The sequence below is a fragment of the Rhinopithecus roxellana genome, chromosome 2 (assembly GCF_007565055.1).
Source record: "Rhinopithecus roxellana isolate Shanxi Qingling chromosome 2, ASM756505v1, whole genome shotgun sequence".
Lineage (NCBI taxonomy): Eukaryota > Metazoa > Chordata > Mammalia > Primates > Cercopithecidae > Rhinopithecus > Rhinopithecus roxellana.
In genome coordinates this window covers 648,513-674,858 of record NC_044550.1, presented here as the reverse complement: position 1 = coordinate 674,858, position 26,346 = coordinate 648,513, and the positions used below count along the sequence as shown (strand labels likewise).

The 26,346-nt window shown below is 37.9% G+C and overlaps 1 protein-coding gene across 8 annotated transcripts in view; it reads left to right on the top strand.

The window, feature by feature from the left end:
* Positions 1 to 26,346, top strand: part of FAM13A (family with sequence similarity 13 member A) — a 405,569-nt gene that overhangs the window by 85,386 nt on the left and 293,837 nt on the right. For 7 of the 8 annotated variants that reach the window (XM_030914589.1, XM_030914582.1, XM_030914592.1 and 4 more), the window contains 2 exons: positions 14,476 to 14,665; positions 23,056 to 23,268. In XM_030914589.1, the coding sequence (XP_030770449.1) occupies positions 14,509 to 14,665; positions 23,056 to 23,268 (370 nt within the window). In that variant the 5' untranslated portion in view covers positions 14,476 to 14,508. Of the gene's footprint in view, positions 1 to 14,475; positions 14,666 to 23,055; positions 23,269 to 26,346 lie in introns of those variants that run through there. The other variant, XM_030914617.1, reaches the window with a different exon arrangement.

Below are 26,346 nucleotides of genomic sequence, written 5' to 3'. Positions count from 1 at the left end.
TGCTGGTCCTTTCTAGACTCCTGCCCCAGTGCTGGTGTGAGGTCTGCCATAAGCTTTCCGCACCATCCTCACCTTTGGCATCACATATACAAATCAGAGTTTATAGCTTTCTGTTACTTTTCTTCATTGTCTTCATCTGTGTGGTTTCAGAAGAAGTGATACCACAAGATTTTTATTGGATTTGTCTTTAATAGATTCTTGAACATTTCAACAGTACCAAGTACATAGAGTCTTTTTTAGTAGAAAGTTTTTAGTCTAATTTGAAAAAATTAGTTGAACTTAATTTGTGACCTATAAGGTGATTTAAGTTATTTTAAATAATTTTTGGATGACGAAATCAATGGGCTAAATAGGAAAAAAACATAAAGAGAAATTTAAATGGATTATCTGTTAAAAATCTTTTCTTAAACTTTACTTTTCTGTGAATGTTTAAAGATTGTTGGATTCTTATTTTTCAGATCATAGACCTCTTTGAGAATATGATTTCTAAAAAAATTATATTTTATGTACTTTTAGGGTCTCATGATTCATGGATTCTAGGTTAAGAGCTGTTGTCTTGGATCTACAATGCACATAAATAACTCTTTATGGTATGAAATGTTTCTGTAAGGGTAACGAATAAGGTATCTAAGAACTGCTTTGAGTTTTTCAAATTAATGTACTAGATTTAGAAAACTGATTTTTAGACGGCTTCAGATTTCCTTGATTTAACAACGTATTCAGTAAATAATTGACTTTCTGACAGAGCACTATTTGGGGATTCTCACATAAAATAAGTCCATAGCTAGCTATTCCAAGGTGGACATGTGCCTCTGTTATGTCATCAGGCTACAAGTCCCTTTTTTCTATTTTACTGTACTTAGAGCTTAGCTTCTGGGTTGCTACTTAATTACAGCATGGCTATTGGGCATTGTATCTATGATCTAGGCAGAAAACAGGGACATGGGGAAAAGACTGTATTGCTCCCCTTTTAAGGAGTTTTTCTGGTGGTCCCAGCAACATCTATTTATATCTTGTTCGTCAAACATATACATATGTCTATCAAAGATGTGTTGCAATGAAGGGTGGGTACGTTTTAACTGAGCACTTTATTCCCTACCATTGCAAACAAAATCAGAGTTCTCTTACTAAGGAAGAGAAACACCCATCAATAGGCAACTGCAAACTCTACCACAGTATTCTATTTTATTTTGAGACAGAGTTTTGCTCTGTCACCCAGGCTGGAGTGCAGTGGCATGATCTCAGCTCACTGCAACCTCTATCGCTCAGGTCCAAGCAATTCTTGTGCCTCAGCCTCTGGAGTAGCTGGGATTGCAGGCAGCCACCACCACACCTGGCTAATTTTTGTATTTTTAGTACAGATGGAGTTTTACCATGTTGGCCAGGCTGGTCTTGAACTCCTGGGCTCGAGTGATCCACCCACCTCAACTTCCCAAAGTGCTAGGATTACAGGCATGAGCCACCGTGCCTGGCTTGCCACGCTATCCTTTTAAAGAATTGGTCACCACAAAGAAATTTTTAATCAACATTTTCAACATTAACTCTCTTCTAACTGTGTGAGAAATGCTTTTACATACATTATTTAACCCATTTATGCCTAGTGTTCCATTATTGGAATGCTAAGCTTGTGGGAGTTATTTATATCCTACTGCTCAAGGTCATCATCCAGGTCTGATTTTTAGCAAGAAAAATTTGCAACCTTTGGCATAATTGGGTTAAACTCTCATAACAATTTTTGTTGATAATGTTTGTGCATATTTATGAGGTACATGTGATATTTTATTAAATGCATAGGGTGTGTAATGATCAAGTCAAGGTATTTGACTTGATCATCTCAAGTATTTATCATTTCTATGTGTTGGGAACATTTCAAGTCCATTCTTCTAGCTGTTTTGAAATACGCAGTACTTGTTAACTATAGTCATCCTATTCTGCTATCAATCTTAGAATGTATTCCTTCTTTCTAACTGTGTGTTTGTACTCATTAGCACCTCTCTTTATCTCCCTTATACTCACATTCTTAACACTTTTAACTAGGTGTTATTACTGCAGTTTAACAGATGAGGAGGCAGTCTTGGGATAGATAAAAATTTTTGTAAGTTCAAAAGGCTGAATGTGAGGGTGATCTGGCTGCGGTGTCTCCCCAGTGTTCCCTAAGATTGACTCAGTTGGTGACTGGAGAGTGTATTAGTCAGGGTTCTCTTAGAGGGACATAACTAATAGGATAGGTATATATATGAAAGGGGATTTATTAGGAGTATTGACTCAAACAATCACAAGGTAAATTCCCACCGAGTCCCAAAACCTCAAAAGTAGGGAAGCCGATAGTGCAGCCTTCAATCTGTGGCTGAAGGTCTGAAAGCCCCTGGCAAACCACTGGTGTAAGTCCAAGAGTCGAAAAGCTGAAGAGCTTGGAGTCCAATGTTTGAGGGCAGGCAGCATCCAGCATGGGAGAAAGATGAAAATGGAAGACCTAGCAAGTCTAGTCCTTCCACGTTCCTCTGCCTGCTTTTGTCCTAGCCACACTGGCAGCTGTTAGATGGTGCCCACCCAGATTGAGTGTGGGTCTGCCCCTCCCAGTCCACTGACTCAAATGTTCATCTCCTTTGGTAACACCCTCACAGACACACTCAGGAACAATACTTTGCATCCTTCAATCCAGTCAAGTTGACACTCAATATTAACCATCACAGACAGCATGGGTCATCCTTCTTTATTGTTGGGTTTGCTCTTCTCCAAAGCTGCACATTCACCAAAGAGGCTGACATTCCCAGTGAGACTATACCAGTCAATGGCAAAACCAGGATTCAAACTCAAGTGCTCTAATTTCAGATCTATTCCTTTTCCAATGATGCCAACCTTATCCAAGCTAATACGATTGTCTATGTCTCTATAAAAGAGTAATCCTACAATTGTTATTGTTAATTTTTAAATTGCAATTTGGAAAGAACATGTTCCTTTTTCTCTTATGCTGTCAAAAAAATTGGTATAAGGTATAATTCTTTGTTAGCTGGCAGTCTCTGAGGGATTCCTATTTTTTCCAAATTTTTTATTAATGAAAAATAGCAAGCATTCATAAAAGTTGAAAGACTAGTATAATGGGCATTCTGTATACTGCCCACTTAGATTTAAAAATCAGCATTCTGTGATATTTGTACTCATTCCCTCTGTCTCTTTGTATGTTTGTATACATATGCATATATACAATATATATACAGGCATAGACACTTTGTGTTTGAGATATTTTAGTATTTGAAGACATCGTTACACTGCATCCCTGTTTCAGCATGCACCTCATAAGAATAAGGAATACTATAGCTGGAATAAATTAGTTCTTACATGATGTTATTATATGCTATTATACCTAAAATATTTAAAGTTACACCATCTAATATCCAATACATTTTTACATTTTCCCAGTTGTCCTGATGAGACAATTGACTGTTTTTATTTCTCCTTTTTTTTTTTTTTTTAAAGAGACAGTATCTTGCTCTGTCACCCAAGCTGGAGTTCAGTGATGTGATCATAGCTCACTGCAGCTTCAAATTCCTGGGCTCAAGTGATCTTTTGCCACAGCCTCCTGAGAAGCTGTGGTGGGAGGATTAGCCATCATACCCAGATAATTAAAAAAAAATTTTTTTTGTGGAGATGGGGTCTCAGTTTGTTGCCCAGGCTGGTCTTGAACAACTCTCACCCCTTTTTTGATGTCAGTCATGCTTATATATCTCAAACTCCTTGCCTCAAGTGATCCTTCTGCCTCGGCCTCCCACAGTGCTGCTATTACAGGCATGAGCCACCACACCTGGCCTAATTTTGCTTTTAAAAATGGGTAGACATTTTTTTTTTTTTAGCAGTTTTACATTTACAGAAAATGACTGGGAAGTACAGCATTCCCACATAATTCTTTGTCCTTACTTCCCAGTTTCTTCTATTACTATCATCTTGCATTGGTGTGGCACATTTGTTATAATTGATGAGCCAATATTGATATATTATTATTAAGTAGATCTCATAGTTTACATTAGGTTTCCCTGTTTGTGTTATGCATTCTGTGAATTTGGTAAAATGCATAATGACATGTGTCCATGTTTTTCTTTAATAAATGGGGAAATAAGATTCATATATTACATTTGAAGGTTGTATATTTTAACTTATTTTAAATCTAGAACCAGTCTTTCCCTCATGGCATTGATGTTTTGAAAAGTCCAGGCTGATACAATGTTAGAACGTCCCTCCTTCTGGATTTGTTTCTTTTTTCACAGTCTCTTTTAACTTGTTCTTGTAGCTCCTGTGTTTACTGTAAACTAGAAGTTAGGTTTACAAGCTAGTGAGCATCACCTTAAAGGTTTTTAGCAAGAATACTTGATAAATTGTGTGTTCTTTATAATGCATCACATCAGGAACACATGATGACAAGTCCTCTCATGATTAGTAGTGATAAATTGGATCTTTGGGTAAAGATTTAAGGTGATTATAGCCAGATATAATTGTAATAGTGAATTTTTTCTTTGCAATGAGTATACAATCTGTGAGGTAATCTTTTTGACACTGTGAAAGTCTTATTCTCCAACAACCTTTCAGCTGATGTTTCGGCAGCTGCTGATTATCCTTGCTTACGTTATTTATTAAGTGATTTGTGAGAAAAACGGTGGTTTTCTAATTGTCATTCCTTCTACATTTAACTGCAGCATTCTTCTGTAAAGAAGGCCTTAACTTTTTTACCGCTTTCTCTCACTTATTATGAATTCAGGAATTTTTAATGCACTATGTTATTAGTGTATTAAATATGTTAATACGTAGGTTATATGTATTAATAACAAATTTAGCTTAACTAAATATGTCATTATTTACAGTGCTTACTCTTGGTGCTTTAACTGCCCTAAATTTGCCCAGTGGGATTCCATTACACTGGCCCATAGGTCTTGTGGATGTGCCCCTTTAGGCCTTGAGCATTTTTTTTTATTGCTTTCTGGAGCAAGATATCTCAGCATCACCTTGTACTTTCCTTGCGCTACTTTTATTTGGTGATGGGGTGTCTTTCTATCTTATACATTCCTTGTTAGATTTATTAACCCTAGCTCCAGTTCCAAAGAGTCTTAGAGCACATGGTTCTGAATTTAGCCAGCAGTGTAACTTGATTATCCTTCAAAGTACTTTAAATATATGGGCTTTAAGTTTGTGAAGGATTGCTGTAAGGAAATACAGGCCATTGATTTCAGTAGTCTAAAATTGGATTTTGTATTAAGTTAAACAGAGCTGCATACAGGTAATGTTGGCCCCCTTGGGCTCTCACAGAGCTGCCAGTATTAAAGGTTCTGGTGATGCCATAGTGTGTCATCATTAAAAGCTCAAGCACTGGAGCCTTAAGGATCTGAGGTTATGTTCTGGCTCTAAACTTTACCAGCCATATGTATTAGTCTGTTCTCGCATTGCTGTAAAGAACTACCTGAGACTGGGTACTTTATAAAGAAAAGAGGTTTAATTGTCTCCTGGTTCCACAGGCTGTAAGGAAGCATGGCTGGTGAGCCCTCAAGAAACTTACAATCACAGTGGTAGGCAAAGGGGAAGCAGGCTCATCTTATACTTCTGGAAGGGCCAGAAGAGGAGGAAGAGAGGAAAGAGAGAGGTGCTACATACTTTTAAACAACCAGATCTTGTGAGAACTGACTCACTATAACCATCCACCCCCTTGGTCTGATTACCCCTCACCAGGCACCTTCTCCAACACTGGGGATTACAATTTGAGATGAGATATGGGTGGTGACTCAAATCCAAATTGTATCATTCTGTCCCTGGCCCTTCTTAAATCTCATGTCCTTCTAACATTACAAAATACAATCATTCCTTCTCAGCAGTCCCCCAAGTCTTAACTCATTTCAGCATTAACTCAGAAGTCCAGTCCACAGTCTCATCTGAGACAAGGCAAGTCCCTTCTGCCTATGAGCCTGTAAAATCAAAACCAAGTTGTTTTTTTTTTTAACCAAGTTAGTTTCTTCCAAGATAAAATGGGGTAGAGGTGTTAGGTAAATACATCTGTTCAAAAAGGGAGAAATCACCCAAAACAAAGGGGCTACAAGCCCTGTGCAAGTTTGAAACCCAGCAGGGCAGTCATTAAATCTCTCTCTTTTTTTTTTTTTTTTTTTGAGACGGAGTCTTGCTCTGTCGCCCAGGCTGGAGTGCAGTGGCCGGATCTCAGCTCACTGCAAGCTCCGCCTTCCGGGTTCACGCCATTCTCCTGCCTCAGCCTCCCAAGTAGCTGGGACTACAGGCACCCGCCACCACGCCTGGCTAGTTTTTTGTATTTTTTAGTAGAGACGGGGTTTCACCGTGTTAGCCAGGATGGTCTCGATCTCCTGACCTCATGATCCACCCGTCTCGGCCTCCCAAAGTACTGGGATTACAGGCTTGAGCCACTGCGCCCGGCCAAAATCTTAAAGCTCAAAAATAATCTTCTTTCACTCCATGTCTCACATCCAGGCCACACTGATGCAACGTGTGGGCTCCCAAGGACTTGGGCATCTCTGCCCCTATAGCTCTATAGGTTACAGATCCTTGGTTGCTTTCCTGCGATGGCATTGAGTGCCTACAGCTTTTCCAGACACACGACACGAGCTGTCAGTGGATCTGCCATTCTGGGTCCTGGAAGATGGTGGTCCTCTTCTCACAGTTCCACTAGGCAATGTCCTGGTGGGTACTCTTGTATGGGGGCTCCAATCTCACATTTTCCCTCTGCATTGCCCTAGTAGAGGTTCTCCATGAGGATTCCACCCCTGCAGCAGACTTCTGCCTGGACATTCAGGAGTTTCCATACATCCTCTGAAATCTAGGTGGAGGCTCCTAAGCCTCAACTTTTGCCCTCTGTGTACCCATATAGGCTTAATATCATGTGGAAGCCACCAAGGCTTATGGCCTGTACCCTCTGGAGCAGTGGCCTGAGATGTATTTTGGGTCCTTTTAGCCATGGCTGGAGCTGGAGTGATTGGGACACAGGGATCAGTGTCCTGAGGTTGAGCAGAGCAACATAGGCCCTGGGCCCAGCCCAGGAAACCATGCTTCCCTCCTAGGCGTCCAGCCCTGTGATGGGAGGGGCTGCTGTGAAGGTCTCTGAAATGCCTTTGAGATATTTTCCCCTTTGTCTTGGCTATTAACATTCAGTTCCTCTGAATGTTCAGCTGCAAATTTCTGCAACTGACTTGAATTCCTCCCTAGAAAATCGGATTTTCTTTTCTACCATATGATTAGGCTGCAAATTTTCTAAACTTTTATGCTCTATTTTCTTTTTATTAATAAATATAAGTTCCAGTTTCAGATAAGCTCTTTGCTCATGCATATGACAATACACTGTTAGAAGCAGCCAGGTGAAATCTTGAGTGGTTTGCTGCTTTGACATTTCTTCCTCCAGATACCCTAAGTTATTTATCTTAAGTTCAAAGTTTCACAGATCCCTAGAGAAGGGCAAAATGCTACCACTTCCTTTGCTAAAGCATAATAAGAGTAACCTTTACTCCAGTTCTCAATAAGTTCCTCATCTCCATCTGAGACCTCTTCAGCCTGGACTTCATTGTCCACATCACTATCAGCATTTTGATCACAACCATTCAACAAGTTTATAGGAAGTTCCAAACTTTCCTTCATCTTCCTTTCTTCTGAGCCCTCCAAACTGTTCCAACCTCTGACCATTACCCATTTCCAAAGCTGCTTCCATATTTTGAGGTATCTTTATAGCAATGCCCACTCCTAGGTACCACATTTGCTGTATTAGTCTGTTCTCACATTGCTGTAAATATGGGTTGTGATTCAAATCCAAATTATATCATTGTGTGCCTGGCCCTTCACAAATCTCATGTCCTTACCTGAGACAGGATAATTTATAAAGAAAAGACATTTAAATGGCTCACAGTTCTGCAGGCTGTACAGGATACAAGACTCGGGAGACCTCAGAAAACTTATAATTATGGTGAAGGCAAAGGAAAAACAAGCATGTCTTACATGGCCAGAGAAAGAGGAAGAGAGGAAAGGAGGAGGTGCTACATACTTCTAAACAACCAGATCTTGTGAGGACTCACTCACTGTCACAAGAACAGCAAGAGAGAAATCCTCCCCCATGATCCAATCACCTCCCACCCAGCCCTTCCTCCAACATTGGAAATTACAATTCCACATGAGATCTGGGGAGAGACACAAATGTAAACCATATCACCATGTAAACTTAGTCAAGTTTCTGTTCTTAGCATCTCAGTTTTCAGTGCGCGGCCCTAACGATCGATCGAAAGCGAGAAATCTCCTTAATCCTCTGCCTCACCCCAAGCCCTCCCCTAACCACCTCTCTCGAGGACTTCGAAAAGAGAGGATTCGGGCGTTCGGGAGTGCTGTGGACACTTAAAGGAACAGCAGAACACGAAGAGAACGTCAAGTAGTCGCAGGATTTGATTTTCTTGTTCTCGTGCTTTGCGTTACGTTCCTGTTCTGTTCGTCTTGTGTTCGTTCTTGCTTTTTTTCTTTCTTTCTTTCTTGTCTTTTTTCTTTCTTTCTTTCTTTATTTTTTCTTCTTTCTTTCTTATCTTCTTTCTTCTCTTTTTCTTCTCTCTCTCTCTTTTCTTCCTTCCTCCTTTCCTTTTCCTTCCTTCCTTCCCCTTCCTTCCTTCCTTCCTTCCTTCCTTCTTCCTTCCTTCCTTCCTTCCTTCCTTCCTTCTTGTTGTGCATTAATTTTCTTATCCCAATGGAAATAGCTAAGAGTACATACTGATAAGGTGGTTTTGAGACTTAGACACATTAATTTTTTATTTTTTGTCTTTCAAATTTTAGATTCAAGGTACATGTGCAGGTCTGTTACAAGGGTATATTACGTGATGCTGAGGTTTGGGCTTCCATTGATTCTGTCACCTAAATAGTGAACATAATACCTAATAGGAACTTTTTCAACCCTTTTCCCTCTCTCTCTCCCCTCTCTTTTTCTGTACCCAATGTTTCATTCCCACTATATGTGAGAACATGCTGTATTTGGTTTTCTGTTTCTGCATTAGTTTACTTAGGATACTGGCCTCCAGCTGCATCCATATTGCTACAGAAGGCATGATTTCGTTCTTTTTTATGACTGTGTTGTATTCCATGGTTTATGTGTACCACATTTTCTTTATCCAATCTACCAGTCATGGGCACCCAAATTCATTCCATGTCTTTAATATTGTGAACAGTGCTGCAAAAAACATATGAGCACGGGTATCTTTTTGTTAGGATAACTTATTTTATTTTTTCTTTTGAGATGGAGTCTCACTCTGTCACCCAGGCTGGAGTGCAGTGATGCGATCTCAGCTCACTGCAACCTCTGCCTCCCAGGTTCAAGTGATTCTCCTGCCTTAGCCTCCCGAGTAGCTGGGATTACAGGCACCCACCCCCACACCTGGCTAATTTTTGTCTTTTTAGCAGAGATGGGGTTTCGCCATGTTGGCCAGGCTGGTCTCAAACTCCTGACCTCAGGTGATCCACCTGCCTTGGTCTCCCAAAGTGTTGAGATGACAGGCATGAGCCACTGTGCCCAGCTGATTTATTTTCCTTTGATGTATACTACCCAGTAATAGGATCGCTGGGTTAAATGGTAGTTCTATTTTTAGTTCTTTGAGAAATCTCTAAACCACTTTTCACAGGGGATAAACTAATTTACATTCTTACCAACAGCGAATAAATGTACCCTTTTCTCTGCAACCCTGACAACATCTGTTGTTTTTTGACTTTTAATTATAGCCATTCTGACTGGTGTGAGATGAGATCTCATTGTGGTTTTGATTTGTGTTTCTCTAATGATGAGTGATGTTGAGCATCTTTTCATGTTTGTTGGCTGCTTATATGTCTTCTTTTAGGAAGTGTCTGTTCTTGTTCTCTGCTCATTTTTAATGGGGTTATTTGTTTTATTCTTGTTGATTGGTGTAAATTCCTTATTGATTCTGGATATTAGTCCTTTCTTGGATGTATAGTTTGCAAATATTTCCTCCCATTCTCTAGGCTATCTGTTTACTCTGTTGATAGTTTCTTTTGCTGTGCAGAAGCTCTTTTGTTTAGTTAGGTCCCAATTGTTATATTTTGGTTTTGTTGCATTTGCTTTTGAAGACTGGGTCATAAATTATTTGCCTAGACTGATGTTCTAAGGATATTTCCTAGGATTTCTTCCGGAATTTTTATAGTTTGAAGTCTTACACTTAAGTCTTTAATTCATTTTGTGTTAATTTTTGTATATGGTGAAAGGTAGGGGTCCAGTTTCATTATTCTGCATATGGTTAGCCAGTTTTCCCAGCACCATATATTGAATGGGGGCCCTTTCCCCATTGTTTATTTTTGAGAGACATGAATTTTAAACCATGTACAACAGTGCCTGTGATACAATCAGTCCCTACTATATGTTAGCTATTATAAAAACTCAAGGCTTCTGAAATTTATCCTGTTTACTGTATTGATGAAAGCCTTCTTTATTCAGGTCCTAATATCATAATTATTGATGTTGCTTCTGAACATACCTTACTTTGTATTAAAGAGACCATGAAACATGTAAATAATTATTTTTCTCTGCTACAAGAATATGGAATTTGGTTCTCATTTCTAGCAAGTGCACTTACCTTCACAGCATGTGTTTTTTATTCTCACAGCTATCTATTTGGATACAGTGTTAATACTGTGGCCCCTGGACTCAGCTTGCTTGCCTGCGTGTGACTCCTGGCTGCACCACTTGCTTATATGAAGTGGAGCACTTTACTGGCTTCTCTGTGCCTTTTGTGAAGTGGTAATCACAAAAGTATCTTCCTTCCTAGAGTTTCTTTTTTATAGGATTTAATGAGTGAAGCCATTTGAAGTATTGACAGCCCTAACTGGCATAGACAGTAAAGACTCCATAAAAGTTCACTGTCCTTATCATTTTTATTTTTTCTTATCTTTTAAAACTTTAATTTTCTATTTTCTCTGATTATTTTATTTTTTTTCTGGGTATTTTAATCAATTAGATTGAGAGAGAGAGAGAATGTCTGTGTGTGTGTGTGGTTACAAAACAGAAATGAGTTCTGACTAATTTCAGCATAAAGAAACTTTACTGGAAAGTTACTGGAGCAGCTTACCAAATGGAATGAACAGTGGAAGAATGACCAGTGTCAGAAAGAGTAGATGAAGGACCATATCAGCTGCAGTGATGCAGATGGCAAATGCTATCACCCATCTTGTTAGAGCGCTGCAGTAGTACCCATTTTCTGTCTTTATGATAAGCCACTCAAGCTTCAGTGGTTTGCAGAAGGGATCTGATTCACCTGGTGGAGAGACTGAGCCCCGTCTTTCCTAGAGGCAAGGCAATCATTTTGAGTAGTATTGTTATCAAAGCTGTTCACAGTGAACTTGCAGTCATTCCCCAAAACACACTCTGGATTTGTTATTTGGAAAAAGGACAAGTGGAAACTTAAGTGCCCCAAACCAATAAATATTTACTACAATCAGTGTATTTTGTTAACTATCCTAACTATTTTCCAACAAAAATAAAGCCATCAACAAGGTCACCAGTACTTAATTATAAAAAGTATACTGGTATAAAACTCAGGAGATCTGGGCTCTAGGCACAGCCCTTTTTGACTAACATCACAACTTCTTAGGTCCTGATTTTCTTATTACTAAGGCGATAGTATAAGAATTAGAAGGCCCGTAAGGATTGATCTAACAGTAAAACTTTAAGGTTCTTTGGTTGTCTTTGTTATGTGGAAACCTATATGGTTTTTATATACACACATGCACACACACACACACACACCCATGAATATGCTCCAGATAGTCCAGTCTTCACACTCAAGTGATGCATGGGAATTTATATGTAAACAAAAGTTTAAACAGTTAAGGTAGACTCAATACCTTAATTAGTAACTTTTTTTTTTTTTTTAGATGGAGTCTTGCTCTGTCGCCCAGGCTGGAGTGCAGTGTTGCAATCTCGGTTCACTGCAAGCTCCGCCTCCTGGCTTCATGCCATTCTCCTGCCACAGCCTCCTGAGTAGCTGGGACTACAGGCGCCTGCCACCATGCCTAGCTAACTTTTTTTAAATTTAATTTTATTTTTATTTTTAGTAGAGACGGGGTTTCACCGTGTTGGCCAGGATGGTCTCAATCTCCTAACGTCATGATCTGCCCACCTCAGCCTCCCAAAGTGCTGGGATTATAGCCATCAGCCACCACACCCAGCCCTAATTCAAGGTTTTAAGCTCATATAGACAGAATTTCTAAGGAAACCTTGTGAATTTCTAGGAATAAATCAAGGAATTGTGATAAGTACATATTAAGTTATTTTTTCCTCATCGTTCAAAGGTCATACTTAGAGATTTTAGAAAATTAGAGATGTATGGAGAACAGTAAATAGGTTATCAGAATTCAGCAATCAAACGTGTCTCAACTATGTTTCCCTTTTAAAAAAGTAACCTTTATAGAAATATTTACTACAGGAATGATTAATTAGCTTTCCATTACTTTAAGAAGAAATCAGAATAATAATTCCTAGAAGAAAGAGGAGAAGGAAAAGGATTATGACAATCAGTACTCAGTGAGTGTGCCAGGCACTGTTCTTACTCCTTTACGTAAATGAACTCATTTCTACCTTGTACATTTCTATGACATGCAAACTCTTGGTATTCCCATTTTATAGATGAGGAAACTGAGGCACACAGAGGTTATATGACTTGTGCAAGGTTATAGCTAATAAGAGTCAGAATGGGATTTGATCCAGTCTTGTTCCATAGTCTATGCTCTAAACCACTATGCTGTATTCTCTGTATAAGCAGATAAAATAAGATAAAATTTATATAATTTAACTTCACTGTCAGCTGTTTTTAATGCTACACGAGTTTTTTTTTTAAGTTTTGTTATTAGTGGTTATTTTTTAGCTGCTTGCTCACCAGATATACCTGGTTGAAATTTCCCATGGATTCAGTTGAAGGAGATTGATACATTTATAAACCTATAAGAAAAAGAAATTATTAACTGTTACAAGTTGGACTTAATTAACAAAATCATAATTTCCTTGGTAACAGAGATCATGGGTTTCGTCCATACTACTACTACTCCATAGTGGCTATCCCATGACTTATTTATAATGTTAATAGATACTAAATCTGTGTTGTATCTTTACATTGGCTGAATTTTCACTAGAGAAATATGGCTTTCAAATATGACCTATAAAAGATGCAGATATGCTAGTAAAAGCTTACCTCATTCTGTAGATTATACAATTTAAAATCAAATTGAGATTGCAAGTATCCTACTCAAAGACTGTAGAATTAACTTGTAATTGTCTTATGCCACATATAGCATTTATAAGCTTGTTACTATAATTGTACATAAACTGCACTATAACATTAAATAAACCTATTATAAGTTAAGGAGAGGAACATGGACCTAGAGCAAGACAAAACTGTCTCTTACTAGTTGTCTGACTTTTACCAAATTACTTAACTCTGGTTTTTGTTTCCTCAACTCTAGATTGAACATAATGTTTCTACTCTTAGGATTTTTTAGTGACTAAATGATGGTGATTTAAGTCATTTAATAGTATTTCCACATTGGTTAGCTGCTACATTCATTCTCAAAAAGTGGAAATTTCCTCCAATTTTACTGCCTCTGTCCCTCAGATAAGACTGTTTGCATTTTTCCATCTCTCTTTTCAGTATTTGGATTTATTAACATATATAATAAAATTTATATAAGACACATGCTTAAAAAATTCCTCTTTATTTGGACGCAGTTTTTTATTACAAGGAAGAAACAAACTCTTATGAATTTTTCATTGTGTTATTAATTTGAGGTAATTGAATCTTAGTTGCATTTTTATTTACAATATATATAATACAATCTTGTTGAAGAATTTAAAATTGCGACTACCTAAATGTTGTTGTTTCAAAGATTTGAGGGCATTTTGAACCTCAGTAAGAACTGAGTTGATATTATGTTCCTAAAGATTACTGAGATATTTACAGATGTAATCAAATCAGAGAACTATAATGATCATTGTACATGTAGAATGGTCGTTGTAATTTTTTCTTCTGACACTTTAAATTAAAGCTACCTTAAAATGACACCGAGACAAATTTTTGTCTTTAGAAACATCTCAGGATCTGCCTGGTGTTTCACTGTTCTTATAAATGTTTTATTTTCCTGTTAACCAGGTAATTCTGAGTCACACCCCTTGGTTACTGTAGTAATATATCTTAGATACAGCAGTGTATTGCTCCCTCTCTTAGCTACACACTTCAGTTGTGGCTTTAGGTTTCTCATTACTTTTCATTCCTTTTAGCCATTATATCTGAGCAACATGTGAGAGATGTTAGAGATTTTGGTTTGAGTTGAAGTAAAAATAAGACCACAACTATTCATCTTCAAACACATTTTAATTCACGTGTTTCTGTTGTAACCATGCAACCTCCTGTGGTCAATGTGACTGACTGCTCTTTTTTCTTACGTTCTTTTAAGCAAAGTAAAGCAGCGGTTCGGCTGAAAGAAGACATGAAAAAGATAGTGGCGGTGCCATTAAATGAACAGAAGGATTTTACCTATCAGAAGTTATTTGGAGTCAGTCTCCAAGAACTTCAACGGCAGGGGCTCACCAAGAATGGCATTCCAGCAATAGTGTGGAATATAGTGGAATACTTGTCGCAGCATGGTGAGTTAAGTCATGCTTCAGTCTTTTCATTTTCATAGTCCCTTGCATAAACAAATTATTTGTGTGAATTATTTCATAATGTATGATTAGACTATCCTCTAAAGCACCTTCATTAGAATATTAAATTACTGTGTAATATACTTTTTATTTAAAAAAGGGCATTACTAAAAGGGCATTACTGCTTAACATTATCTTGACAGTACTAATTTGATTAACCATAGAGCAATCACTTTAATTATAGAGATTTCTAGTTTGGAATGTTTCCTAGTTTTAAATGCTAAAATACTCTTGTAATATTAATAGTCAGTTTTCTAGATTAATTAAATTCCAACTGATAGTCAATAATTTTTAATGTAACCAAACATGTTTTTGGGTATCTCTTTCACCTGAGGTCAATCATGAACTTACTTATTCAATGCCTAGACTATCCTCATGCACTTAGAAGAGATACCAAAAAACTATGATGTAAAACTGATTATGCAGGGTGGCAGGGGGGTGGTTTCTCTTATCTTTATAGAGATAAAATTAAGCATGTAAAACATTTGGAGAATAATATAGTACATTATACAGTAAAAAGATAAATTATATCTTAGTTACTGAGAGCTGTGTAGCCCACAGCTTTTTGATGATTTTGTTTAAAATAAATCATAAGCCTGGATCATTTGAGAGAATGTTTCCATATTCCCTGCATCTTTTTTTTTTTTTTTTAAGAGAGAGGTTCTTGCTCTGTTACCCAGGCCAGAATGCAGTGATGTGATCATAGCTCACTGTAATCTCATACTTTAGGGCTCCAGTGATCTTCCTTTCTTAGCCTCTTCTGTAGCTGGGACTACAGGTGTATTCCACCACACCTGGCTGATTTATTTTTATTTTTATTTTTTGTAGAGACAGGTTTTCCCAATGTTGCCCCAGCTGGTTCTGAACTGCTGGACTCAAATGATTCTCCCACCTCAGCTTCCCAAAGTGTTGGGATTATAGGCATGAGCCACCACACTCAGCCATGTAGGGATTTTTAAATGTAGAACTTGAGGCTTCAAACATATTCTGTACAGTAGTCTCCCATGTTACGCATGGTTTGGTTTTCCAGGGTTTCACTCTTACCTGTGACCAATCATAGTCCAAAGTTGCTAACTGGAAAATTCCAGAAATAAACAATTCATCAGTTTTTTGGGTTTTTTTGATGTTTGTTTTTTGTTTTTGTGATGGAGGTTCGCTTTTGTAGCCCAGGCTGAAGTGCAGTGGCATGATCTCGGCTCACTGCAACCTTTGCCTCCCGGGTTCAAGCAATTCTCCTGCCTCATCCTCCTGAGTAGCTGGGATTAAAGATGCACACCCAGCTATTTTTTTTTTTTTTTGTATTATTAGTAGAGATGGGATTTCACCATGTTGGCCAGGCTGGTCTTGAACTCCTGACCTCAGGTAATCTGCCTGCCTCGGCCTCCCAAAGTGCTGGGATTCCAGGCATGAGCCACTGCACCCGGCCAACAATTCATCAGTTTTAAATGGTACAGGCTTCTGAGTAGCATGATGAGATCTCTAGCCATCCTGCCGCTTGGGACCTTAATCGTCCGCTTGTCCAGTGTATCCATGTGTGTATGCCACTTGCCTGTTAGTCACTTAGTAGTGGCCTCAGTTTGCAGATTGATCATTGTGGTATCACAGTGCTTGTGTTCAGGTGGCTCTTATTTTACTTAATAATGGCCCCAAAGTGCAAGAATAATAATGCTGGAAATTCAATAACGCCAAAGAGAAGCCATGAAGTGGCTTTTAATTGAAAAGGTGCGTTCTCGACTTAATAAAGGGAGAAAAAAAAATGTATGCTGAGGTTGCTAAGATCTATGGTAAGAACAAATCTCTCCCAATTATTCTGTTGTATTGCTTTTTTTTTTTTTTTTTTAAAGGGACAGGGTCTTGCTCTGTTGCCCAGGCTGGAATGCCTTGGTGTGATCATAACTCACTGCAGCCTCATATTCCACGGTTCAAATAATCTTCCCACCACAGCCTCCTGAATAGCTGTTGTACAGGCATGTGCCACTGTAACCTGCTAATTAAAAAAAATGTTTTTAGAGGCAAATCTCGCCATGTTGCCCAGGCTGATTTGAACTCCTGGCCTCAAACAATCCTTCCACCTCAGCCTCTTAAGTAGCTTGGATTATAGATGTGAGCCATTGCAACTGGCTCTATTCTGTTTTTTTATTGTTATTGTTAATCTCTTACTATGCCTACTTTTTAAATTAAACTTTATCATAGATATGTATGTATGGGGAAAAAAACCCAGTATATGTAGGGTTTGGTACTATCCAAGGTTTTAGGCATCTATTGGCAGTCTTGGAACATATCCCCTTTGGGTAAGATGTGTCTACTGTATTTTGAGTAATTTGTTTCAGGCCATGTCTTTCCAGGATTACAAGTCTCTTCTCCCTTTCTGATAAGAATCATTTATTGGAAAGGAGTGAGAAGCGCTCATCACATGTTCCTCTATAGGAATATGTATCAACTTCTGACAGGGACTCTATGGCAGATTATTCATTCTGCTGATGGTTAGATGTTAATTGAAAAAAACATCTATCTGCTGTGGTTACTAGGCATGTAGATGACTGATATGGTTAGGCTTTGTGTTCTCACCCAAATCTTATCTTGAATCATAATCCCCTAGTCCCCACATGTCAAGGGAGAGATCAGGTGGAGGTAATTGAATCATGGGGGTGGTTTCCCCAGGCTGTTCTCTGATAGTGAGTTCTCAAGAGATCTGATGTTTTCATAAGGGGCTCTTCCCCCTTCGCTCAGCACTTCTTCTCCTTCCTGCCGCCTTGTGAAGGTGCCTCGTTTCCCCTTTGCCTTCTGCCTCGTAAGTTTCCTGAGGCCTCCCCACCATGCTGAACTGTCTTTCTTTTATAAATTACCCACTTTCAGGCAAAATTTTATGACAAAAAAATTTTTTTTTCCTGAAAACTTAAGAGCCAGGTTTCTGTTCTTACTCTGTAGAGTTTTTCTCCTTATTAAAGGAAGATAAATTGCAAAAAGGCCAGATTCTTAGAAAACAGCTCTGGATTTATTCAAATACTTCAAACAGTTAAACAGAAACAGTGTTACACATAGCATGACAGGAAGATGGAAGTTTGGCCTACAAAATCTTGAAGCCGGGAGTTACAACCAGCTTTAATAGGATTTATTTACATACTTGGTTTTGAGTAAGACTGTGTATCCCACTGAGTTAGATACAAATGGATTTCTAGATCATTCATTTAATCTGTTAAGTAGGGATGTATATTCATTTAGATGTCCAACTATGGGTACCTGAAGTAATATTTTGGTTTTGGCATAATCAGTGTTCTTTCTGTCAACATTAATTGGTAATAGTCTCTTGAGCATACTTTTATTGTGTAAAAATATTTTACATTTTTAATTTTTAAAAATTTTAGTATTTTTTGAATAGTTAATAAAGTTATGTGGTTCAAAATATAGGAAGGTATATAGTGAAAAGTCTCTCCCTGCAAACTGTCTCCTGACCTTTGTTTTCTCTCTCTAAAACAGTATTACTCTACCTGTTTCTGGTATCTTCTTAAGATGTTTCGTATATATATAAGTATATGTCTGTGTGTTCTTTTTTCCCTTTTATCACAAATATTGCATACTGTTCTGAATCTTTTAAATATCAATGTATTTTGGAGATTGTTCCATATTGCATAAAGAGCTTTACTCATGTTTAATTATTTTATTTTCCTCTGCCTACTGTTTTACCATATGTATATATCATGTCTTTAAGCAGTCTCATGCTGATGGGCACATGGATTGTTTCCAGTCTTCTATTGTTTACAAACAATGATTCCATGGTTAACCTGTAACATATGGCATTTCAAGCACATGTGAGTGTGTGCATAGACTGCCTTCCTGGAAGTGGACTCCTGGGTGGTCAGAGGATATGTGCATCTGTAATGAACTCTATCAGAGTTGAAACAGTTTATACTCACACCATCAACATATAAAAATTTTGGCAAAATTTAAATTAGGGATTGATTTTCTTCTGCCCCTCCTTAGCATACTGTTAGTTATACTTTAACAGGGTGTATTTGGGTAATGCAAACTAAACATTTTATTAAGTTAAATCAGTCATTCTTAATGAGGGATGTGAAATAGAATCACTAGTGGAATCTTTCATAATACACATGCATTGCCCACACCTCATATCTACTGAATCAGAATCTTGACTGGGCAAACTCCGGTAGGCCTAGCACCTGTATTTTGAAAGGCTATGTAGTTAATTACTATGTAGACAAACATAAGCTCCTTCTTGTATTTGAAACTATCATGTTAATAAACCAAAGAAACTGTGTAAGTTTGAAGGGTAGTATAAAGTTTGAGGGCATAATACTTCAATTTGTTTTATTTAATTACTTTGCAGTTTTTTTCAGGTCAACAAATATTTACTGTACACCTGTGATATACAGTAAGCACTGTGTCAGGCATGGGAATGGGACTATAGGGGTCATGTGACCGGTCATATAATTCAATCATAGGTTGGTATTTTGGTTATGCTTTATTATTGTTTCACGTAAATGCATACAGTTTAACAATTGGCATGAGAGTAAACTGTTATTGTAATGGAATTTTAAGACAGAAAGACCTATGTCAAGCCCTTTAAGCAGATTTTGGATAGTTTCATTTAAAAATATATACATTATAACTTATAAAACATATAGTCTTTAAACTCTTTTTCTCACTGACAATGTTAACGGCTTCTTTCTCTTAGTTTAGCATGAAGATACTATAGGTTATGCCGTTTTAACCCGCAGTGTAGAGTTTCAAGTCACCACCAGGTGTCAGAATGTGCTTACTTATTGTCATACTACTTCCTTGGCCAAAGTGTGCTGTTAGGCAAATTGTGACTTCTGGCATATTCTGTTTCTAATGGCATATTCTGTTTCTAATATTCATACTATTTTGAAAGAAATATTTCAATTGTACAGAAAAGTATCTTTCAGTGATGTAGATATTAACTTATATAATTTTTTCATTTCTAAACCACTATTAAGTTGCTGTTTTGTAGTAATTAGCACATAGCCTAAAATCAAATATAATAGAAGCTTTGAAATGTATGAGAGTAACTCTGCTTCATGAAGTCATCCAAATATCCCCTTTTTCTGAATATTTTTGTTATAGTCATAATTTTCTAAAATTTCAGGGTGGGAAAATTTAAAGGTTATTTGGTCTGGTAAGCCTCATGTGGGTATTGGATGTAGTCTAGCCTCATAAGAGGCTTAAAAAACTGTATGGATTCTTCTTCTCAGAATGTGATATATTCATGTCCAGGATTATAAACTTTCCCTAGTTGAACATCACCAATTGCGATAATTAGTGATAAAAGAGTTGTGGGTGGGAGATATTCCTGAGGGAAGAGTTGTTCAGATAAATGGGACAGAGACAGGAAAATATTACTAAGGAGCATTAAATTCAGTCACTTCTACTTGTACCTTATACATCTGCTAGTTTGGTCCAGTGGGATCAGGAGGCTTGAGGACCACAGACAGTTTTTGGAGCTGGGTAGTTTTTTCTGAAATTGCTGGAAGTATATTTATTTGGGGGAAGGTTCAAAAAAACCTTGTTGGAAAAGAAAGACTAAGGTCAAAGCTAAAAAGAAAAAAAAACAGCATCATGTGAAATCAGATCTAAGGGGCATTTGGTAGGCCAAAAACAGAAGGCAAGGTTAGGTTAAGCAGCTGGGTAAATATAGGAACAGGAAACAAATCTCTAAATTTTCAGGATTTCAGCTTTGACCAGGGATGGAATGTCTTTCTGTTGGATGCTAGCTGCTTGATTGTTGGATAAGTTTCTGAAGCTAAAGATAAACTTTTGTATAGTAGAGGAGACAGACCTTGAAAGCTTTAAACAATTAAGCTGGTGTCTCCCAATAGAACCTGATATTCCACAGAACTTAAGGGAAAGGCGTATCATATTTGTTATCCTTTTGCTGCATATCAGATTACCCCAAAACATAGTAGATTAAAACAATAGTATTTATCATTATCTCACAGTTTCTGTGGGTCAGGAATCCAGACACATCTTAGTTGTGTCCTCTGTCCTAGAGTTACAAGGCTGTGATCGTGGTGTGAGCCAAGGCTTCAGTCATATCAGGACTCAACAGGGGAAAAATTCCCTCCCAAGCTCATTCATGTGGTTGTTGGCAGGATTCTGTTACTTGTGAGCTGTTGACCTGAGGGTTTTCAGTTATTCACTGGTCTTTGGCCAGATACCACCTTTAGATCTTTGCCCGTGGCCAGTAGCTAATAAAGTACATCAGAGAGACGGAGAGAGAGGGGGAGAGAGAGAGGAAGAGAGAGAAGCATGATGGATTGTCAGTCTTTTATAACTTAATCCCAAAATATGACATGACATCACATTTGCTGTATTCTGTTGTTAGAAGCAAGTCACTAGGTCTGGCCCACACTCAAGTAGAGGGGATTATAATGGGTGTGGTACGAGAAGTGGGGATCATGGGAACTATTTTAGAAGCTGTCTGCCACACAGACCAACTGATATCTCATCCATTTAGGTGGTGCCCTGGTCATAGTCATTGTTAAATACTTTTAATATCATCCCTAGTGTCACAATTTTTTTCAGAATTGGAGCTAAAATTCATATCAACTTTTGATATTGATTTTCTTTACAGCCAAATAATATGTATACGTGGAAGAACACAAACATCTTACCAGACTTCAGAGTCCATGAGAGTAATGATAGTGTTGAATTTTTTTCTCACGATTGATTTTTTTGTGACCTAACATAATGTCAGGCACTTATTACATGTTTGTTGAATTAAAGAGCTTATAAAGCATTTTATCAGATTATAAAATAAAAAGAAATTAGCTTCCTCCTTTGCTTTAAAAAGAGCAATACAATTACCAGGTAAGGGTAAGAAGCAAAGGCTGATATAAATTATCACCTCCCCTCTAAAAAATCCTGATAGGCTTCAATGTCATTATGTTTTTGCTGACATTCACCATTAGACTCTCAAGAATGTCAAGTTAAATCCTGGCCTGCTCTTTCTTAGAAAGATTGTTTCTTACACTTTCAAAGTCTTCTACTGCCTGACACACTCGCTTACATGGTGTGCAGCACACTGAGCTGGAAATCATTATCTTCTGCCCTAAACCAGCTACCCTCCTATCCCTACCTCCAACCTTATCTTTTACAGTGTTTCTTTTTCCTGTATTCCTACTTTTCAAACCTTAAGGTTACCTTTCAACCCTTTCCCTCTCCCTTTTGAACCAAGTTACCAAATCATCTTTATTCTTTTTCACTTCTTTTCCACCATAATATCAGTTTACTACCTTAAAATAGAAGATCGTTTCCATCTCCTTACCCTACTTCTTAGCTAGCTAAATCTTCCTAAAACCCTTATTATATTTTGTCTTTTTCCTCACTTAATACTCCAGTGATAAAGGCTTCACTATTTAACTTGTCACAGACCCTTTCCTGTTTCTCCATTTTATTATCCCATCATTCTTTGACCTAGGCACCCCACATTGTCCTCTGCCTACCTTTCTTTATGCTATCCTGTCTCCACTTCTCAATTTGTGTTTTTGTTTATCTTTGTCGGGGGTAGATCAAGGTTTTGTGGGTGCCTAAACTTTTTGAGACTTCTTTAAGAAAAAGAACGTGATACTAAGAATACAGGATTAGGGACAGAGCTTGTAAAGGGCCCAAGAAAATGAGGGGCCCTGAAGCTCAAGCTTCATTGGTTTCACAGCTCAACAGCTCCAGCCCCTCTGTGTTGCTTTAGCGAAAGGTTAAGTTTACCTCCTCCAGGAGGCCTTCTCTGATAACCTCAGCTGACACTGATATCCCCCGTCAACTGACTGTAGGCAAGGATCTTGTCTTACACCACTTTATAGTTTCCTAGAGTCTTACATTTTGAATTTAGTGATTACTGAAAAACCATCACTTATTTCTTAAACTATTACACAGGTAATCACATAGAGTTTAAAAGTTTCTTAAATACATGTCATTTAAAAAGTAGTTCATGAAGTGTTAAGCTGCTGCTAGAGCCCTGAGTAAGTTTCTGTTAGGTGCTCTAAAAGATTACATAAATGAAAAATTTCTTTGTGTACTCTGTTTTGCTCTATGTTTATATATGGCATAGCCTTATTTTCAGAGGCCCGGTTTTATACCAATCTTATATGATCTGTTTAGTTGATATGCAGTGGATATGAACATTTATTATTCTAAGGAAAGTTTTACAAAATGTGAAAATCATGCAATGATTGATAATTACAGTGTTGAGAGAATCATATGCTAAAATTTCTTTCTTTGTGTCTGGTGTTGTTATCATTCTTTACATTTCATGTCTGTGAGAAACCTATTTATTTTCTGTGTCTACATTGCTCTTCCAGGACTCACCCAAGAAGGTCTTTTTCGGGTAAATGGTAACGTGAAGGTGGTGGAACAACTTCGACTGAAGTTCGAGAGTGGAGTGCCCGTGGAGCTCGGGAAGGAGGACGGTGATGTCTGCTCAGCAGCCAGTCTGTTGAAGCTCTTTCTGAGGGAGCTGCCCGACAGTCTGATCACCTCGGCATTGCAGCCTCGATTCATTCAGCTCTTTCAGGGTTAGTACAGTAAATCCTTCTAGGAGTGAAAACCACTTTATTAGGCCAGGCACAGTGGCTCACACCTATAATCCCAACACTTTGGGAGGCTGAGGTAGAAAGATTGCTTGAAGCCAGGAGTTGAAGACCACTGTGGTTAACCAAGCAAGACCCCCATCTCTACATAAAAAAAAAAAAAAAAAAAGCAGGAAAAAACCACCAGTTTTATTTTTAGTTAACGTACTAAATATTTAAAATTTAAAAAGCTTTTAAATATTTGTGGTCTTTCTGTAACCACCACCTTGCTATTTTACTCCAGGCTGTCATCTCCTATGTAAAATAATACTAGACTGATTATGAAATACTATTATTAAATGAAATTTCTGATACCATTAACATGTGACTACTTCAGTAACATAATATTGAAAAGCCCTGATGCTTTTGAGCCAAAGACATGTTTTTTCTGACTAATGACTGCCATAAAAGGAGTGAGATCAAGAATAATTTAGAAAACATTAGAGAACAATAAAGGAAATGTTCATTAAATTGTGTTTGGTTAGTGACCTTTGAAACTGAAAGCTCACTAGTGTACTTGCTTTTTCTCATAAGCAAGATTGAGTCCTAAAATAATTGTGTTCATTTTGTGAAGTAAAAATTGATTTTTGATTGTAGTAATAAGTGGTTTCATATGAAAGAATTCGCTTTTTTTTTGTTGTTTTTTTGAGACATAGTTTCATTCTTGTCACCCAGGCTGGAGTGCAGTGGCACAATCTTGGTTTACTGCAACTTTTGCCTCCCGAGTTCAAGCAGTTCTCCTACCTCAGCCTCCCGAATAGCTGGGATTACAGGCGCCCACCACCATGCCCGGCTAATTTTCGTATATTTAGTAGAGTTGGGGTTTCACCATGTTGGCCAGGCTGGTCTCAAACTCCTGACCTCAGGTGATCCACCTATCTCGGCTTTCCCAAGTGCTGGGATTACAGGTGTGAACCACTGCGCCTGGCCAGGAACTCACTTTTTAAGTGTAATAATTATAGGCATAGTCATTATTGAATTCTCCTTCCTAAGTGCTGTAAGAAAAATGGTGTACCCTTGAAAGACATTTCTTTTATTATTTTTCCCAAATTAGAGAAGAAAGGAGAAAATATATTTCCAGAAGTATTAGTTGCCAGATTAAGGATGTTACCTAAAGCCACATTCCTTTGCAGCAGTGATGTACCTACTCACATGTAATATGCTAAAGAACAGGATAAGTGAGAAGGCCAGATAAGACAAGTAAGAAAGTACCAGAAATATTTTACCTTGTGAAAGACCGTTTTGAAATATTAGCTAAAAGTAGTGTGGTTGTATCAGAAGAGGACACTAACTACCTCCACTTGCCATCCCCTAGGGAGGGAGACTTGTCTGTAGCTCTCCCCCAGGCCCTCGTATCAGCAATGCCTCCTGCCCTGGCCTCTTCTCACTTCTCTGCAGCCCCTGGCCTCCCATAGTGACCTCCAGGCAATCCTTTTGGAAGATTACTCATGTCTTATTTCTTTCTTCAGAGTACCCAGGCGGTCCTCAGGAAACACATCTTTGCCACGTTCTTGAAATGGAGGTCAGTCACAAGGCAGAGCCCTGCCTTCTTGTGCTGCCGCCCAGGGCACCCATAGCCAGACTGTCTGCATTAGACTCTTTGAGGAGTTTTAGACTCTTCAGACTACCCAAGTGATTATCTGATGCCCCTCACTTGGCTTGGGAAAGTTAGGGGAAGCATTATATTTCTCTAACAACTCTCTCCCTTTAAAGAAATCCTCACTATCTAATTTTTAACTTCAGATTTTCACATGAATTTCCTGCTTAAATATTTTTGTGGCTGATTGATGGCCCAAGGCCTCCAGACCTGGGTTTGGTCTCACCTTCACAAGTTCTATATAGCCCATCTAGCATTTTGGCTTAGAATGGGAGGGCCCATCACAACCTTTATTTTTATCTTTGAGGCCTCAACCCCAAATTGTATTAATTTGCTACATCTGCCCTAACAAAATACCACAGACTGGGTGTTACAAGCCTAAACGAGAGAAATTTATTTCTCACAGTCCTGGAGGCTGCAAATCCAAGATCAAGGTGCCAGCAGTGTTGGTTTCTCCTGAGGCCTCTCTCTTCTGTGTGCAGATGGCTGCCTTCTCACTGTGTCTGCACGTGGCCTTTCCTCTGTGTGCACTCTCCTGATGTCTCTTCCTCTTATAAGGACACTACTATTGGATTAGGGACCCCTATTATAATTTAATTTAACCTTAACTACCACTTTAAAGGCCCCCAATACAATCATATTCTGAGGTATGGAGGTTAGAGCTTCAACATATGAATTTTGGAGGGAACACAATTCAGTCCTTAATAATGATGCAACAGGAAAAATCCCAGAAGTTTTACCTATTTTCAAACCTATTATTTTTTGTAGTCTTAACTACTTCATTTTTGAAAAAAACAATATTTTATTTTTTGAAAAGGCGTAACATTATTGGATTACTAAATGTTGTATTTTATTGAAAATAGTGATAAAATATGAAAGCAAATTAGAAGAACAGTTTGTTCTGGACAACAATGCTTTTTAGCTTTGTATGTCAGTGAGTGACGTATGTTTGAGGCTTGTTAATTGGAAACTGTATGAACTTTTTCCCGATATGTATGAAGATAACCATTCCTTCGTAAAGGTGACCATTCCTCCTATTTGGAGACATTAAATCCTTTTTACAAGGAATATTTTATCTATAGGGATGGGAAGTTTTGAGATAAAGTTTGGAAATTATTTTAAAATAATGTCTATAGGAGTTGACAAATATTTTGTGCGTAATGCAAAATATTTGGTAGTCAAATATCTTTAGTATTATAGTATTCTGTATTATTAAGTATTCTTATTACTCAGAAGTCCTGTATGTTTCAAAGGCTTTTATCACATTTCCAGAATCATTTTCATTTGATGTGAGAATGTACTGTTTTATTATTTTTATTACTATTTATAGAACTATTTTTGTTATTTAGGTCTTTGTGAGTTGTCATATTCTTTATGACATGGTTCCTCAGTCATCAAAAAGTTGATAGGCATCATAAAAGCAAGCA